We start from the raw sequence: 18176 nt of genomic DNA, 5'->3' as shown, positions 1-18176 counted from the left end.
GGTTCGGGCGCTGACATTATGATTAAAGCTGACCGTTTGTAATGTGTCTGGGGTCCCTTAGAAAGCAGTAAAGAGGGATAATGTGCTCGAACTGCGAACTCAAGCCCAGCACCTGCCCCGCCAGACACGGTCAGAGAGAGAGGGAGAGGAGATGCAGGGGCGGCGGTGGGGAGCGCCCCCGCCCTCCAATCAATTAGTCAATCAATTAGCAGGCCTCTACTCTACGCGAGGCAGAATAACTGTAGTAATGATCAAATTAATTCCTAATCGCAGATAATGGACCTGGAATGTGTTTATTATTTTCTGGAGAAAAAAATAGTAAGGTTCCGTATTAGTTTCAGAACTGTGTGTTGGATTATCTGACCAGTTTACCTTGCACAAGGCTAATAAAATACTTTCCATTCCTTCAATGAAGTCATTGTGCAGTACTTGTGTCTACAGTGGCCTGTAATAGCATGGTGTGCATTTCCCCCCGAGGGTGTCTCAGTGGTATGCTATTATTCAGTTGTAACTAATTATGTTAGGGATATGGGGTTTGTTCTTTGAGGGAATCTTCCAAACAAAGTATTTTACACTAGTAAGTGAAAAGGTTTAAATTATAGTCTATATCTACATCTAGAATAATAGACAAGGGGAGAATCATGACCAATCCAAACATCATGTCGATGTGAAACATTATTCTCTCCATTCACTTCAATACTATACATCTTGCATGGGAAATAATACGGGTCTACTACAGTGTAACAACAATGTGTTATGTTGTCTTGCAATAGACCTATTTGTGACAATATTAATTGGTAAAATTCCATCAACAAAGTATTGAATACTTGTGATTGAAAAAAAGGTAAAAGAAAAATCACTGAAGCTCATCGTTAAAAGACTCCTGGTAACTTCCATGGTTGCACCTGTTTCACATTTTCTCATAGCCTCGTGAGTGGGAAATTCATCCCCAGTCTGTCCTCTTAAATTGTGAATCAGGCCTACGTATTAGGTAAGTCATTTGCTACAGTTCCACGTGTGTAAATATATACACAAAAACAAAACAAACAGGCACAAAAAACGACACACAACATAAGACTCGAAAATTAGAAACCTTTACCTACACAACATTCATAGCCTAAACAATTCTCCCTTTTCAACCAAACGTCCAACGTAAATGAATGTGGGTTATAATAAGAGACTTGCTGCATCAGTTTCTAAATGAAAGTCGATGGATACTATGCCTATGCAAAACGTCTTGTGCTGTATATTTCTGGCAGAGAGAGATGTCTGATGAAGTAATATAATAGCCTAAGATGTGTGATTTGTCTGTACCATAAGGCCTATATTTGTCTACCTTCACTATCGGATTCAAAGAGGGACGTAAGATGGAATAAACGACAGCCTTTCCTTATCTCCTCTCATCCTATCTCAGAACCTCAACATGAGTTTAAAATTTCCGGGCTTAGTTTGAGCGTGTGATTGGCCCAAGAGGAGCTTACCTACATGCAAATGAGCCAACGCCACAATACTGCCTTCAGTCCAGAGCGCGTGGAAGTAGACCAGGAATACATTCATGTTCCCTGAGCTCCAGGAAAAACCAACCCAAGCACCCCAATTTCTAAAAAGGTTTTACTAAAAAAAGACTATTTTCGAACTCTTTTACACAAGAGTCCTCACAGACCAATAATAAGAAAAAACTATACGATATAGCCCAATCTTACTGTTATGAGTCGAGAATGAGTACCACAGAAGACAACGGAAGCAAGTGCTCTTCGGCCCCGATTTCCACCTTCACTATTCAGTCGATATTGGGCAAGTCGTCGGAGAAGCCACGGTCCGGGGCGAAGGAGAGTTCCAAGGGACTGCAGCTGGCGAGGACGCGCTTGCTCTCGGTTTCTTCGGAAGAGGAGTGCAGTGGTGGGGAGGACTCAGCAGACTGTTTCTGCTCGGATCCTGGTCACAGCGAGCCATGCAACCAACATCAACCACTTAATTTTTCATGTTTAGGTGAGTAGATTACTGAATGTAATTTGTGTTGTGCGTAAAACGTACTAATTTTTGCTTTAAGATAGATTTTTCTTGAATTGATTTTCGTCGCTGACATTTTGCCTTTCGAAAATAAACGCTTATTTTCCAAGTAAAAAAGTTAAGTAGGCTATATATTGTATAAATCTATGTCATCTAACGGGATATTATCATTATTTCTATTATTAGGCTATTATTGTAGCCCAATAATAGATCAACAGTAGACTAAGGTAGGCTAGGCCTAATTATACACGTATTTATGATACATTTAGCCTAGTACTTGCTGCAATTTAAGCTTGTAAACTTCGATAACTCTATAGTAGCCTGTTTGTGACTGCAGATAGGTAGGCTATCACTTCACTTTGTTTAATGTGTCGTATTACTGCTAGATCAGCGAACAGGGGAAAGGTCAAATAATTAACAGGATGTTTCCCCCTTCATTCCAAATTTAATCGAGTCTTCTAATTGATTAAACATGTTTTCACAATGACTGCACTACATTTCGTCAATTGAGCGTTAAATGTAACCTGATTTAATTAATATTGTGCACCAGGCAGAGTCATATTAAATTGTTTATTTAAAAGGCCACTTACAACCTTTCAACGGTCAATTAATGAGTCAAAGTTCACACTTAATGCACTCTTGTACCGAGTATCGAATAATGTTCTTCTTTTAATAGGGATGTTCTCCAAACCTGGGTAGGCCAAAACAAAGCCTTTGAAAAATAAGGGTGAAATCTTTGAGACATATTCTACATTTTGTGACAGAATTGATAATCTGATCTAAAGGCAATAGACTAAAGCGTCCAGTAGCATATCTTAAGTTGATGCATATATCTTGAGGGTAGGCCTACACCATTTATCAATGTTGGTAGGCTATAGATGATATCGAGGAGGACATTGGGAAATCAGTGTTGAAATATTTTGAAATTATTTACATTTTATTTCCAACCTAGTGGTCTTTATACTGGGGCGGCAGGTAGCTTAGTGGTGTTGGAGTAGTAACCGAAAGGTTGCAAGATCGAATCCCCGAGCGAACTCTATCGTTCTGCCCCTGAACAAGGCAGTCAACCCACTGTTCCTTGGTCGTCATTGAAAATAAGAACTGACTTGCCTAGTTAAATAAAAGGTCAAATAAAATACTGGTATTTTTCCCCAATGCAGGTGCAACCAAGGGACTTATTTCAAGCCATGACGGGATTGCACGGCGACCGCACTTGACACAGCCTCTGCTGCAGGATTACAAAGAGGAACAAGAGAGACCATGCAATCCAATGTCACCTATTTCCGAGGAGAGACAGACAGACGGTGCGGACAAGCAGACTAACTCGTCCAAGAAGAAGACTCGTACCGTCTTCTCGCGGAGTCAGGTGTACCAGCTCGAGTCCACATTTGATATGAAGAGGTATTTGAGCAGCTCCGAGCGAGCTTGCTTGGCATCAAGTCTACAGCTAACAGAAACTCAGGTGAAGACGTGGTTTCAGAACCGCAGAAACAAATGGAAGCGACAACTGTCGGCGGAACTGGAGGCTGCGAACATGGCACACGCATCCGCACAGACACTGGTCGGAATGCCGCTTGTTTTTAGAGATAACTCCCTGCTCCGGGTACCAGTTCCAAGATCTATTGCTTTTCCAACGCCACTATACTATCCTGGCAGCAGCCTACAAGGGTTACCACTGTACAATCTGTATAACAAGATTGAATATTGACTCAATGCCTGTGATGACAGTCCAAAAAAATAACACGTTAACACACGACAGTACTTTCTTATAAATGTCTGCCAAACTCTTGTATATTATATCACTTTATTTGTTTAAAAAATATGTCTTATTATGCAGCAAATATTTTAACAAGAAAGCAACAAGCTTCTCTAAATGTATAAAATACACCATGTGTATAATAATTATTTTGAACCTTGATTTTGCGTTCTTCTCCCTGGTTACACGTTATATTGTGGGAATTTAGACACTGAAATACATATGTTATCAAGTGGACTGTTTCCCAAACGAATTATGAATGCATTCAAACAGTTTTAAATGTAATGTGAATGTGAATATGAAATATTGAGGTCCAACCACCTTAATCTGTTAAAATACTGGAAGAAATTGGGTTTATACATTTGGGGATATGGAAGTGCAAACTCGTTGCTTCGATTTTGGGGAAATGTTATTGTAATCATAGGCCCACCAAATGAACTGCTAATTCAATAAATTTTCTATATCAGTGAAACATGGGTTGGGATTTATTGTACATTGCCCGTTTTTAATATTTATTTCGACATCTCAATTGTGGCATTCAATCCAGTTTTTGAAAAACAGGAAAGGAAAAACGAATTTCATATGTACCATATAAAATAGCTTACTCATTTAAAATGTTCACACTGCAGCTCAAACATTATTAAAGACAAACCTATATTTGTTATTTTTCTGTGTAACTTTCTGCAATTGAAGTTTCAGTCAACATGGCACCCAGCTACAGTCGGCCAAACTCTCTTCTAAACGTATGACTCTGCAACTAACTAGGCCTCTAAAGGTGAACAGCGATACTAAAACACCCTCTTAGCCAGTGGCATAAGCGTCCAGCGCGCCAAAATTCATATTAAAAACATCTAGACTGCCTGGTAGCCTAAAAACAATGTAGGACACTGTTTTTCCGTATCCAACATATATTTGTCAAATGTGAACAATGTCATACTATACCCTAAGCCTCATAGGTCTGTTGTAACAAGTGCTCATATGCCTACTACTAACTGTGTTACTAACAGGATGTGCTATTAACAACAAAGTGTTGTCAACATGTTTTTACAAGAAGGGGACTACAGTTTCAAAATGATCTATGTATACAAGTGATTTCAGGTGTAGCCTTCCACTGCAGTATTACTGGCTGCAGATGGGTTTATGTGCTGCTTCCCTTCAACCATGGGCACATAATGAGTTAAGATCGTGTCAAACGCTTTGGTTATATTTATGTTGCCTGTCTTAAACACAAAGACTCTTTTCATCTGTCATCACAGTCCTTTGGCAAGTTAGCCAATGTGAAATGTGTCATATGTACTTATGAGTGTCAACTCAGTGGTCTGCTTAACCTATTTCAGGGGAAGGGAAAGAGATGTACACCATCAGCAACCAATCAGAGTCATGGTGGCATATTCTGACATTTGAAGTGTGCATTACAGGAACGTCTAGCCTTGTTGAAGGGAATGTAATAAGCAGTGGCATTGTTAAAGTTCAAGACTCACCGCATCGTTGTGTGATGCTTTTCCTTTTCAAGCTAGCCACCACTCAAATCAAATCAAACTTGATTTGCCACATGCGCCGAATACAACAAGTGTAGACTTTACCGTGAAATGCTTACTTACAAGCCCTTAACCAACAGTGCAGTTCAAGAATAAGAAAATATTTTCCAAGTAGACTAAAATAAAAAGTAATAATAAAAAGTACACAATAAGAATAACAATAACAAGGCTATATACAGGGGGCACCGGTACCGAGTCAGTGTGCGGGGTACAGGCTAGTTAAGGTAATCTGTACATGTAGGTGGGGGCGAAATGGCATACCACTTTGAGTGTTTATAGGGAGAAATAATATATTTAACTCTCAAATCACTGATTGGTGTTGGCCCAATTGATAGCAGTTTCATTGTCTATTGCAGGATTACAGTCTAGTTGTAACAAGTGTATACTGTACAATATTAGGTAATACATAACGTAGGCCTATAAGAATGGGGCCAACTCCATTTCAACTCAGGTCAATTCATGAAATTCATTGAAATTGAAGCAATGTAAAACTTTTGCCTGGAGCTTAGATTGCTTTTAAACTTAACAGACAATATTATTATAGTAAACTAAAACTGAAACTAAAACAAAACGAATAATAAAAAAAAGGATTTGGTGCATCTTTGTCATCTCACCTAACCTATGACCTGACCCATCACCTTACGCATTACTGCCCCACAGTGGCGAAAAGAGACATTCCACAAAACCAAAAAATTGTACAACACAAAAATGGCTCCTAGCCTCCCAAAGGCTACTTCATTTCACTAACACTAAAATTAAATAATAGAAAAACTAAATGTTTTTATTATACTTAAACTAAGTGACTAGTAAATCAGATCTGAAAACTAACTGAAACTAAACTGAATTTCGAATAAAATCTTAAAACTAATAGAAATAAAAACGAATATAAAAACAGACCTATAATCTTGGTTTCAACTATTGAAACATACATATTACGCACATTTTAGTTTTCCATGACCGCCGATAAGGCTATTAAAAAAACGGATAACTATTTTGGTACCATTGTACAATAATGCAGCACATGGAAAATGGTTGGAAATACACATTTTGGAAATAACTCTGTCTTGTTGTATCTTCTTTGTATCTTTGCTTGATCTTACAATATTAGGCTACAGTATTTGGTTGCTCTTGTGTTAATTGGCCCAATCAAACCATGCGCACACACACACACACACACACACACACACACACACACACACACACACACACACACACACACACACACACACACACACACACACACACACACACACACAGTTTTATGTCGTATAAGGGATCTCCCTCTCTCTCTCGGTGCTAATGGCTATACATTACCCTGCAGCATCATGACTAGCGAGGCTCTGTTGCCCAGCAGATTATTCCTGACCCAATTCCTGCAACTGCCGCTCGGTGTTCTGGGCAAATGGATCGCGTTAGACAACAGAAGTGATTTATGGGTAACTGATGCTGGCGGAGAGGTGCAGGGGGATGAATTTGTGAAAGAAAGGAAAGGGAGAGAAAAGAGTGAAAGAGACATGAAAAGGAGGAATAGCGTTGTGTGAATGAAGCTGTTTATTAGTTTTACAGCGGTCATTATGCCATCATGTTTGACGGTAAAACACTACTCTCCTGGATGGAAACTTGTGCACTGCTGACTTGTGGGAAATCTGCATGACCTGTTACATGGAGTTGTTTGATTTACAGGAGAGAGATAGAAAGGGTTGTAGAGACTGAGCGGTGAGAGAGAGAGAGAGAGAGAGAGAGAGAGAGAGAAAAAGAAAAAAATGAGAGGGGCTTGTGTTATACATCTCCCAAATGGCAGGTATGAATTACACATTTTAATAGTGAGGCAATGAAAATGATTTGAAGTGGTTTAAACGACAAAGAAATAGTGGCTGGAATCACGGTGAAGATTTCTTGAGATTATGTGTTGTGCTTTAGGATTGATCAAACCTGCCTGGTAAAGTGAAAAGCAAGTGTAATTCACTTTGTGGTATAATTTATGGCAAGGATAATGGTAACTGTAGAAAGAGGGGCAGGGAAAAGATGAGCTGAAGGATTTCCAGGATATTTCTTTAATCCCTAGAGGAAACTATCTACAGGACTCCTAATGTTTACATTTTACTCAGCTTTTCCCATGTGGCAGTCCTAAAATGGATACAAAAATTACAATCATTTGATTAGCTACAGTTGAAGTCAGAAGTTTACATACACCTTAGCCAAATACATTTAAACTCAGTTTTTCACAATTCCTGACATTTAATCCGAGTCAAAAATCCCTGTCTTAGGTCAGTTAGGATAACCACTTCATTTTAAGAATGTGAAATGTCAGAATGATAGTAGAGAGAATGATTTATTTCAGCTTTTATTTCATTCATCACATTCCCAGTGGGTCAGAAGTTTACATACACTCAATTACTACTTGGTAGCATTGCCTTTAAATTGTTTAACTTGGGTCAAATGTTTTGGGTAGCCTTCCATAAGGTTCCCACAATAAGTTGGGTGAATTTTGGCCCATTCCTCCTGACAGAGCTGGTGTAACTGAGTCAGTAGGCCTCCTTGCTCCCACACGCTTTTTCAGTTCTGCCCACAAATTTTCTATAGGATTGAGGTCAGGGCATTGTGATGGCCACTCCAATACCTTGACTTTGTTGTCCTTAAGCCATTTTGCCACAACTTTGGAAGTATGCTTGGTGTCATTGTCCATTTGGAAGACCCATTTGCGACAAAGCTTTAACTTCCTGACTGATGTCTTGATATGTTGCTTCAATATATCCACATACCTTTTCTCCCTCATGATGCCATCTATTTTGTGAAGTGCATCAGTCCTTCCTGCAGCAAAGCACCCCCACAACATGATGCTGCCACCCCCGTGCTTCACGGTTGGGATGGTGTTCTTCGGCTTGCAAGCCTCCCCCTTTTTCCTCCAAACATAACAATGGTCATTATGGCCAAACAGTTCTACTTTTGTTTCATCAGACCAGAGGCCATTTCTCCAAAAAGTACGATCTTTGTCCCCATATGCAGTTGCAAACAGTAGTCTGGCTTTTTATGGCAGTTTTGGAGCAGTGGCGTCTTCCTTGCTGAGTGGCCTTTCAGGTTATGTCGATATAGGACCCGTTTTACTGTGGATATAGATACTTTTGTACCTGTTTCCTCCAGAATCTTCACAAGGTCCTTTGTTGTTGTTCTGGGATTGATTTGCACTTTTCACACCAAAGTACGTTTATCTCTAGGAGACAGAATGCGTCTCCTTCCTGAGCGGTATGATGGCTGCATGGTCCCATGATGTTTATGCTTGCGTACTATTGTTTGTACAGATGAACGTGGTACCTTCAGGCGTTTGGAAATTGCAGGTGTTTGGAGGTCTTGGCTGATTTCTTTTGATTTTCCCATGATGTCAAGCAAAGAGGCACTGAGTTTGAAGGTAGGGCTTGAAATACATCCACAGGTACACCTCCAATTGACTCAAATTATGTAAATTAGCCTATCAGAAGCTTCTAAAGCCATGAAATCATTTTCGGGAATTTTCCAAGATGTTTAAAGGCACAGTCAACTTAGTGTATGGAAACTTCTGACCCACTGGAAATGTGATACAGTGAATTATAAGTGAAATAATCTGTCTGTAAACAATTGTTGGAAAAATTACTTGTGTCATGCACAAAGTAGATGTCCTAACCGACTTGCCAAAACTATAGTTTGTTGACAAGAAATTTGTGAAGTGGTTGAAAAACTAGTTTTAATGACTCCAACCTAAGTGTATGTAAACTTCCGACTTCAGCTGTATATGACTGTATTACAGTATAGGGTAATTCTGTTCCAGTTAGACTGCACGTTTGATCTGAAACACAAACAATACCAATATCATGTTTGACAAGGCTCTAACAAAGTGTCATGTCATCATTACAACTTTATGTTTTCTTTATTGTATTTGTCACCTCAAATATAAAAATGCCATCTGTTACTGTTTACATTCCTAAAGAAATACCGTCCCACTGGGCACAAACTGGTTGAATTAACATTGTTTCAATGTAATTATCAATTTATCGTGATGTGGAATCTGCGTGAAAAATACATTGGATTAAAAGAAAGTAATCAACGTAAACTGCTTTGAGGGTGAAATTTCAAATCACAGGATTATGTCATCATTGTAGCCAATTTTCAACATAGACAAACCTTGTATAAAATATGTTGAATTGTACCTTTGAAACAACGTCAGATCTCCAATGTTATATATATATATATATATACACTGCTCAAAAAAATAAAGGGAACACTTAAACAATACAATGTAACTCCAAGTCAATCACACTTCTGTGAAATCAAACTGTCTACTTAGGAAGCAACACTGATTGACAATACATTTCACATGCTGTTGTGCAAATGGAATAGACAACAGGTGTAAATTATAGGCAATTAGCAAGACACCCCCAATAAAGGAGTTATCAGATCACTTCTCAGTTCCTATGCTTCCTGGCTGATGTTTTGGTCACTTTTGAATGCTGGCGGTGCTTTCACTCTAGTGGTAGCATGAGACAGAGTCTACAACCCACACAAGTGGCTCAGGTAGTGCAGCTCATCCAGGATGGCACATCAATGCGAGCTGTGGCAAGAAGGTTTGCTGTGTCTGTCAGCGTAGTGTCCAGAGCATGGAGGCCCTACCAGGAGACAGGCCAGTACATCAGGAGATGTGGAGGAGGCCGTAGGAGGGCAACAACCCAGCAGCAGGACCGCTACCTCCGCCTTTGTGCAAGGAGGAGCAGGAGGAGCACTGCCAGAGCCCTGCAAAATGACCTCCAGCAGGCCACAAATGTGCATGTGTCTGCTCAAACAGTCAGAAACAGACTCCATGAGGGTGGTACGAGGGCCGACGTCCACAGGTGGGGGTTGTCCTTACAGCCCAACACCGTGCAGGACGTTTGGCATTTGCCAGAGAACACCAAGATTGGCAAATTCGCCACTGGCACCCTGTGCTCTTCACAGATGAAAGCAGGTTCACACTGAGCACGTGACAGACGTGACAGAGTCTGGAGACGCCGTGGAGAACATTCTGCTGCCTGCAACATCCTCCAGCATGACCGGTTTGGCGGTGGGTCAGTCATGGTGTGGGGTGGCATTTCTTTGGGGGGCCGCACAGCCTTCCATGTGCTCGCCAGAGGTAGCCTGACTGCCATTAGGTACCGAGATGAGATCCTCAGACTCCTTGTGAGACCATATGCTGGTGCGGTTGGCCCTGGGTTCCTCCTAATGCAAGACAATGCTAGACCTCATGTGGCTGGAGTGTGTCAGCAGTTCCTGCAAGAGGAAGGCATTGATGCTATGGACTGGCCCACCCATTCCCCAGACCTGAATCCAATTGAGCACATCTGGGACATCATGTCTCGCTCCATCCACCAACGCCACGTTGCACCACAGACTGTCCAGGAGTTGGCGGATGCTTTAGTCCAGGTCTGGGAGGAGATCCCTCAGGAGACCATCCGCCACCTCATCAGGAGCATGCCCAGGCGTTGTAGGGAGGTCATACAGGCACATGGAGGCCACACACACTACTGAGCCTCATTTTGACTTGTTTTAAGGACATTACATCAAAGTTGGATCAGCCTGTAGTGTGGTTTTCCACTTTAATTTTGAGTGTGACTCCAAATCCAGACCTCCATGGGTTGATAAATTGGATTTCCATTGATTATTTTTGTGTGATTTTGTTGTCAGCACATTCAACTATGTAAAGAAAAAAGTATTTAATACGATTATTTCTTTCATTCAGATCTAGGATGTGTTGTTTAAGTGTTCCCTTTATTTTTTTGAGCAGTGTATATATATATATATATATATATATACATTAATATAAATAGGCTGGGCAGCACCTCCTATTGGAGAGTTGATCTACAGCAATTCATTTGGTCTCATGTCCAGGGTAACCAAGCCCAGCCCTACTTAGCTTTTATATTTGTCACTGACTACTACCAATGTGCTATTATGAGAATGATTATTGAGAGACCTCTTAATTATTATACATATTCACTGTTGCAATCGAAGTCATTCGAAAGGGTAGGTTTAACAGAGCAAATTAAATGTAACCATACTTATAATATTTCATCAATGAGACTATTTAGGCCTTTATAGCATTTGGAAAGTCATCAACTGCTATTGTTTCAATCAACCCAGGGTTCAACTAAAAATAGACAATACATATGGTACAACCAATACATATGGTTTCAAGCTTTGGTTGATTTCAAATGTAATCTTCAAGTTAATCATTAATATGTTTGATTCATGTCTCCATCCCAACCAAATATCTAAGTCAAAGAGATTCTCTGGTACTTTTGTATACTTTTTAGCCAGTGGTTCTAAAAGTAGCGCACACGAACCAAAAACGGATCCCCAAAAATCACGTACTGTCACATATGTGCAGATATGTGCACCACGTCATTGCTCTCGCTCTTGCTCTGCTGTGTGTGCATGATGTGCCTCTTGCAAATGGCGAGCCGTTCATTGGTTGAACTCAAATTGCTAGGGGGCTGGCCCACGTGGAGGAAAATGTAGGGAAAATGTCTCAGTACATCTTCCAGAAAAACAGTTGCTTTGAAGAATTTGACATTGTATTCCCATTTGAACTTTGTTGTGTTTTTTAAAAATTGGTTGAAACCACAGTGATAACACCTAAATCAAAAATCTGACTGTTTTTCCATTGGAATTTCGTTGTGCTTTTAGATGGTTGAAAGCATATTGATCAAAGTCTCATCTAAATATTACCCAAATTTCAAAGTTGAAATGACGTGGTGTGCCCAGTGGGATGCATCCTTTCCATTCTGCAACCAGTATGATTTCAACCTTATATAAATAATAATATTCAGGAATTCAACCCTCATTTGGTTTCATAACCAATTTAGTCTCATGTTAGCCAGCATTTGATTTCCATAGGGGACTTGTGTACGTTTATACAGCACACTCTTAGGAACAAAGATGCTATCTAGAACCAAAAAGGGTTCCTCGGCTGGCCCCATAGGTGATCTCTTTGAAGAACCCCTTTTGGTTCCAGGTAGAACCCTTTTGGGATCAATGTAGAACCTTTTCCACATAGGGTTGTACATGGAATGCAAAAGAGTTCTACCTGGAACCAAAAAGGGTTATTCTATAGGGACCCGTTTGGAACACTTTTCTGAGTGTATTGTAGGGGAAGGTTATGAAACATAGCACCTTGACGAGATGCAGGGTCATGAGGTTGCTTCCAGAAATTAGTTCTAAAAGCGATCGCAATGCATTAAGCCAGACAACTCTCAAGACCTGTTTTGCTCTTTAAATGAATTTGAGGAAGGAATAATGAGATTTTTGAGGCAGGCCTGTCATCCGTCGCCCTTTACCAGCTCCCTGTATTTATGGACTAATGTTTAAAAAAGAGAGCTTGAGCCATAAGTGATTTTTCATGATTCTGTTTTATATTAACTGGAAATGGATGGGCTAAAGGGAAATTGTGTTTGCATGACTCCCCCCCCCTAACCCTAACCCTAACCCTAACCCTAACCCCCCCCCAATGTTAGAATAACCGTTTGACAGTGATTACAGCTGTGAGTCTTTATGGGTAAGTCTAAGCGCTTTGCACACCTGGATTGTACAATATTTGCACATTATTATTATTTAAATTCTTCAAGCTCTGTCCAGTTGGTTGTTGATCCTTTCTAGACAACCATTGACACTGAGTGTACAAAACATTAAGAACACATGCTCTTTACATGACAGACTGATCAGGTGAAAGCAATGATCCCTGATTTATGTGACTTATTTAATACACTTCAATCAGTGTAGATTAAGGGGAGAAGACAGGTTAAAGAAGGATTTTTAAGTCTTGAGACAATTGAGACATGGATTGTGTATGTGTGCCATTCAGAGGGTGAATAGGCAAGACAAAATATTTAAGTGCCTTTGAACGGGGTATGGTAATAGGTGGCAGGGCATTCTACCAAAGAATTTTAAAACTTAGACACGGTCTCGTTTTAAAACTTAGACACTGTAACGTTATATCCTAATTTGACTTTGGTGCAGGTCATGTTGTTCTTCACATTACAGTCTCGGGTAAACACACAGTATACTAAATCAAATCAAAGTGTATTTGTCACATGCACAAACATAGAAGGTGTAAACGGTACAGTGAAATGATTATTTACATAGTGGAGTCTTTTGTTTAGACATGTAGCTAGCTAAATAATAAACCATAATACCAACTCATAACGTTACTACCATGCATGTATCTGCAGGTAGCTAAAGCTAACCAACTAGGTTCAATGTTAGCTAGCTAGCTAACATTAGGCTACAACTAGCAATGCAAATGGCTTGCTTAGATACAAATAATATTACAACACAGATCATACATGTAACGTTAGCTAGCTAGCCAGCCAGGTAACTTTAGCTAGCTAGCTAACAGTACGCTTTGACTTGCAATGAAAAAGTCTGACAAAACTAGAAATATATAATATCTGAAAATGTAGCTAACTAGAATCTCTTACCCGTATACATGGGTGAACGCTACTCCTCCTCTGTCACGGATGCCAGGGTTGCCCTTAGTTTGAACATGTAATCCGGAGACAGGTATTTTATACAACAGCCATTGGTGTTCTCTTTTTGACTCCCTCTGCATATTTGCAATGAAAACGGCAGAATTCTCTTTAGCTATGATACGCTGCTTCCACCGGGCATTCCACTGATTTCAAAACTCGATCAACTTCACTGACAACAACACGGTTGATCACCGTTTCAGAAGACTCTACAATGTATGGTTCAATAAAAATGTTAACTAAAATCAGGGATTTCCTTATCGTCTGACTCATTTTCAGAGTCAGCATGGCACAATCTTCCTCCAGAAAGTGGAGAGCATTAGCAACACTTTTGCAGTTCTTTGTGATATCTTATAAACAAAACTGCATTAGAAAGGATTACTTACACATACTGAGCAACTCATGTTATAGACAGAAGCATCCTACATGGCAGACCAATCCAAACTCATCTCTTGGCATGTCCAGCCCATCCATTATCTCAGCCAATCGTGGCTAGCGGGAAGGTTCCTGTCTTTTCACGTGGCTAAACCAACTAGGCTCATAATTAAAAAATGTTACTCATATTTACAGATGGCATACAAGTTTGTTATGAAGGCACATTAAAGTTCCTGTTCCAGAAGGCATTTCTGCCAAAATACACATTATGATGAAAAATAAATGTTTACATTCAAATACCTCTCCTGTGAAGTAGTGACATGTGACATACGCCTAGTTTCCTGAAATGAGTCACTTATGTTTATTGAGTGATATTTTATCACTTTCACAGGCTACGTACAAAACCTGGTGGATGTGTTGTTCAACAGCATTGTGGGAACCCCCCTACCATATCAGGTGGTGTTACAGAAGGCTGAGGCACTGGCCAGACACCAGCGCTGCTTCAGAGTAATGGAGGACACTTGAATCAGGTTGGTCACATTTGATCTGGTCAATGGTCAAAATACTATCTGTCCTGGAAGTCACCACCTCTCTCTACCTCCCTCTGTGATATAAGAGCTGGGTGGGATATAGGAGCTGATGTCAGGCTCTAGCATGATCAGTATCTGTGAAGAGAAGGGCATGGAGCTGATCTAAGCTGTCATGCCCATCAGACGTTGGAAAATACATCACAAGAGACAAAAGGTGATTACTAATAAGACAGTACATCACAAGTGTTTAGTAATATCACCCTTTCAATAAGTGTCACACTTCCTCGTTTTTCTACAGATGGAGGACAGAAGAGATGCTTTTGAAATGGATACCCTGACTGAAAAACAGGTTGATACTGGATGTCTGACTTGGGTGAGACCTTTCACTCATCATTAAAATTATACAACACACATTTTTATCATATTTTTTTATTATTAAATATAAGGGCAAACACCGCGGGGCTGGGAGACCCTGTATATTCTTCACACGTCAGGGAACTCCTGTCTTCTTTTTTTATTTCACCTTTATTTAACCAGGTAGGCCAGTTGAGAACAAGTTCTCATTTACAACTGCGACCTGGCCAAGATAAAGCAAAGCAGTGCGACAAAAACAACGACACAGAGTTACACATAAACAAACGTACAGTCAATAACACAATATAATTTTTTTGAAAAATCTATGTACAGTGTGGGCAAATGTAGAAGAGTAGGGAGGTAGGCAATATATAGGCCATAGAGCCGAAATAATTACAATTTAGCATTAACACTGGAGAGATAGATGTGCAGATGATGTGCAAGTAGAGATACTGGGGTGCAAAAGAGTAAGTAATAATATGGGGATAGTCGGGTGTGCTATTTACAGATTGGCTGTGTACAGGTACAGTGATCGGTAAGCTGTTCTAACAGCTGATGCTTAAAGTTAGACAGGGAGATATAAGACTCCAGCTTCAGTGATTTTGGCAATTTGTTCCAGTCATTGGCAGCAGAGAACTGGAAGGAAAGGTGGCCAAAGGAAGTGTTGGCTTTGGGGATGACCAGTGAAATATACCTGCTGGAGTGCGTGCTACGGGTGGGTGTTGCTATAGTGACCAGTGAGCTGAGATAAGGCGGGGCTTTACCTAGCAAAGACTTAAAGATGACCTGGAGCCAGTGGGTTTGGTGACGAATATGTAGTGAGGTTGCTGCAGTTGCTGCAGGGGGTGCTGAGATTTTGGCCGGGGTTGGGGTAGCCAGGTGGAAAGCATGACCAGCTGTAGAAAAAATGCTAATTGAAATGATCGATTATCGTATATTTATCGCTGGTGACAGTGTTTCCTATCCTCAGTGCAGTGGGCAGCTGGGAGGAGGTGCTCTTATTCTCCATGGACTTTACAGTGTCCCAAAACCTTTTAGTATTAGTGCTACAGGAAGCACATTTCTGTTTGAAAAAGCTAGCCTTAGCTTTCCTAACTGACTGGGTATATTGGTTCCTGACTTCCCTGAAAAGTTACATATTGCGGGAGCTATTCGATGCAAATGCAGAATGCCACAGGATGTTTTTGTGCTAGTCAAGGGCAATCAAGTCTGGGGTGAACCATGGGCTATATCTGTTCTTAGTTCTACATTTTTTGAATGGGGCATGCTTATTTAAGATGGTGAGGAAAGCACTTTTGAAGAGCAACCAGGCATCCTCTACTGACGGGATGAGGTCAATATCCTTCCAGGATACCCGGGCCAGGTCGATAAGAAAGGCCTGCTCGCTGAAGTGTTTTAGGGAGCGTTTGACAGTGATGAGGGGTGGTCGTTTGACCGCAGACCCGTTATGCACGCAGGCAATGAGGCAGTGATCGCTGAGATCCTGGTTGAAGACAGCAGTGGTGTAATTAGAGGGCAAGTTGGTCAGGATGATATCTATGAGGGTGCCCATGGTTACGGATTTAGGGTTGTAACTGGTAGGTTCCTTGATAATTTGTGTGAGATTGAGGGCATATATGGGACACCATACAGGAAGGTATAATATTTGCACATGGTGATATTAGCAGAACACTACTTTTACAGTATTATGGGAAGTATGGTTTATTCTATATGGAATGGTTACATTTGAAAGTTATCAAAACCGTTTGTTTAGAGTATCTATATAAGTTCAGCAATTGCACTCTTCTCGCATTACTCTGTAGGCTACTAACCGATGCAAAGCTTCGACCTGTAGATATTTGTAGTTCTGGGATTTGTCTCCCAGAAAATATGTAAACAGCGGATGTAAGGAGAGACGAGACAAAACTAGCCAGTTATAGAATATTGTGCTGTAGGATGGACCGGACATTCAACTCGCAATTGATACCATTTGGTTGAGTTGTCAACTAACATGAATTCAACGTGAAGTCAAGAAAACGTTTCACCATGTCATTGGATTTAGGTTAAAAGTTGGGTGAAGGAAAGACGAAATTCCTTTACATTGATTACTTTTTTCAAATCCAATCAGTTTTCCACGTTGATTCAACGTCATCACATAACATTTTTGGTTGAAATGATCTGGAAACAACGTTGACTCAACCAGTTTTTGCCCAGTGGGTTTGCTTACCTCGCTGTACTCCCTACTGCCCTTGTTTGTTGTGCTAGAATGGAAAAGACACACCCAAGAAACACCCACATCAAACCACACTCCCAAGACAACTCTTGTTTGGCTTCAGTCATGGCCGCTAGCATTTCTTTATGACCAAGCTTCAAAATGAGGCCAAATCAGGATGTTCAGGATGCTCTTTAACCTGTTGGGTCTAGGGGGCAGCATTTGCACGTCTGGATAAAAAAAATGTACCCGATTTAATCTGGTTACTAATCCTACCCAGTAACTAGAATATGCATATACTTATTATATATGGATAGAAAACACTCTAAAGTTTCCAAAACTGTTTGAATGGTGTCTGTGAGTATAACAGAACTCATTTGGCAGGCAAAACCCTGAGACATTTTCTGACAGGAAGTGGATACCTGATGTGTTGTATTGACTTTAAACCTATCCCATTGAAAAACACAGGGGTTTAGGAATATTTTGGCACTTCCTATTGCTTCCACTAGATGTCACCAGCCTTTACAAAGTGTTTTGAGTCTTCTGGAGGGAGATCTGACCGAACAAGAGCCATGGAACGGTGATGTCCCATTAGACACCTGGCGCGCTACTTCATGTTGGGTACCCTCGTTCCAATACGTTATAAAAGACTATGCATTCGTCCACCTTGAATATTATTCATGTTCTGGTTAAAAAAGGCCCTAATGATTTATGCTATACAACGTTTGACATGTTTGAACGAACGGAAATATATTTTTTCCCTCGTTCATGACGAGAAGTCCGGCTGGCTTACATCATGTGCTAACGAGACGGAGATTTTTGGACATAAATGATGAGCTTTTTTGAACAAAACTACATTCGTTATGGACCTGTGATACCTGGAAGTGACATCTG

At 40.4% G+C, this 18176-nt stretch overlaps 1 protein-coding gene across 1 annotated transcript; it reads left to right on the top strand.

The window, feature by feature from the left end:
* The first annotated feature begins 1525 nt into the window (after positions 1-1525).
* Positions 1526-4226, top strand: LOC106608753 (homeobox protein HMX2). Its single transcript, XM_014206873.2, has 2 exons — positions 1526-1989; positions 3171-4226. The coding sequence occupies exons 1-2, from the start codon at positions 1719-1721 to the stop codon at positions 3716-3718; spliced, it is 819 nt and encodes a 272-aa protein (XP_014062348.1). The 5' UTR covers positions 1526-1718; the 3' UTR covers positions 3719-4226.
* Positions 4227-18176: the final 13950 nt, after the last annotated feature.

This window comes from Salmo salar, chromosome ssa01 (assembly GCF_905237065.1).
Source record: "Salmo salar chromosome ssa01, Ssal_v3.1, whole genome shotgun sequence".
Taxonomy (NCBI): Eukaryota; Metazoa; Chordata; class Actinopteri; order Salmoniformes; family Salmonidae; genus Salmo; species Salmo salar.
Note: the sequence above shows the minus strand (reverse complement) of the source record. Positions and strands in the feature narration are given on the sequence as shown.

What these genes read in the sequence shown, in the direction of transcription:
- LOC106608753 (XM_014206873.2), top strand. Translation starts at nt 1,719, where the DNA reads ATGAGTACCACAGAAGACAACGGAAGCAAGTGCTCTTCGGCCCCGATT. An exon ending in ACTTAATTTTTCATGTTTAG is followed by an intron (nt 1,990 to 3,170) that starts GTGAGTAGATTA and finishes TCCCCAATGCAG; the next exon opens with GTGCAACCAAGGGACTTATT.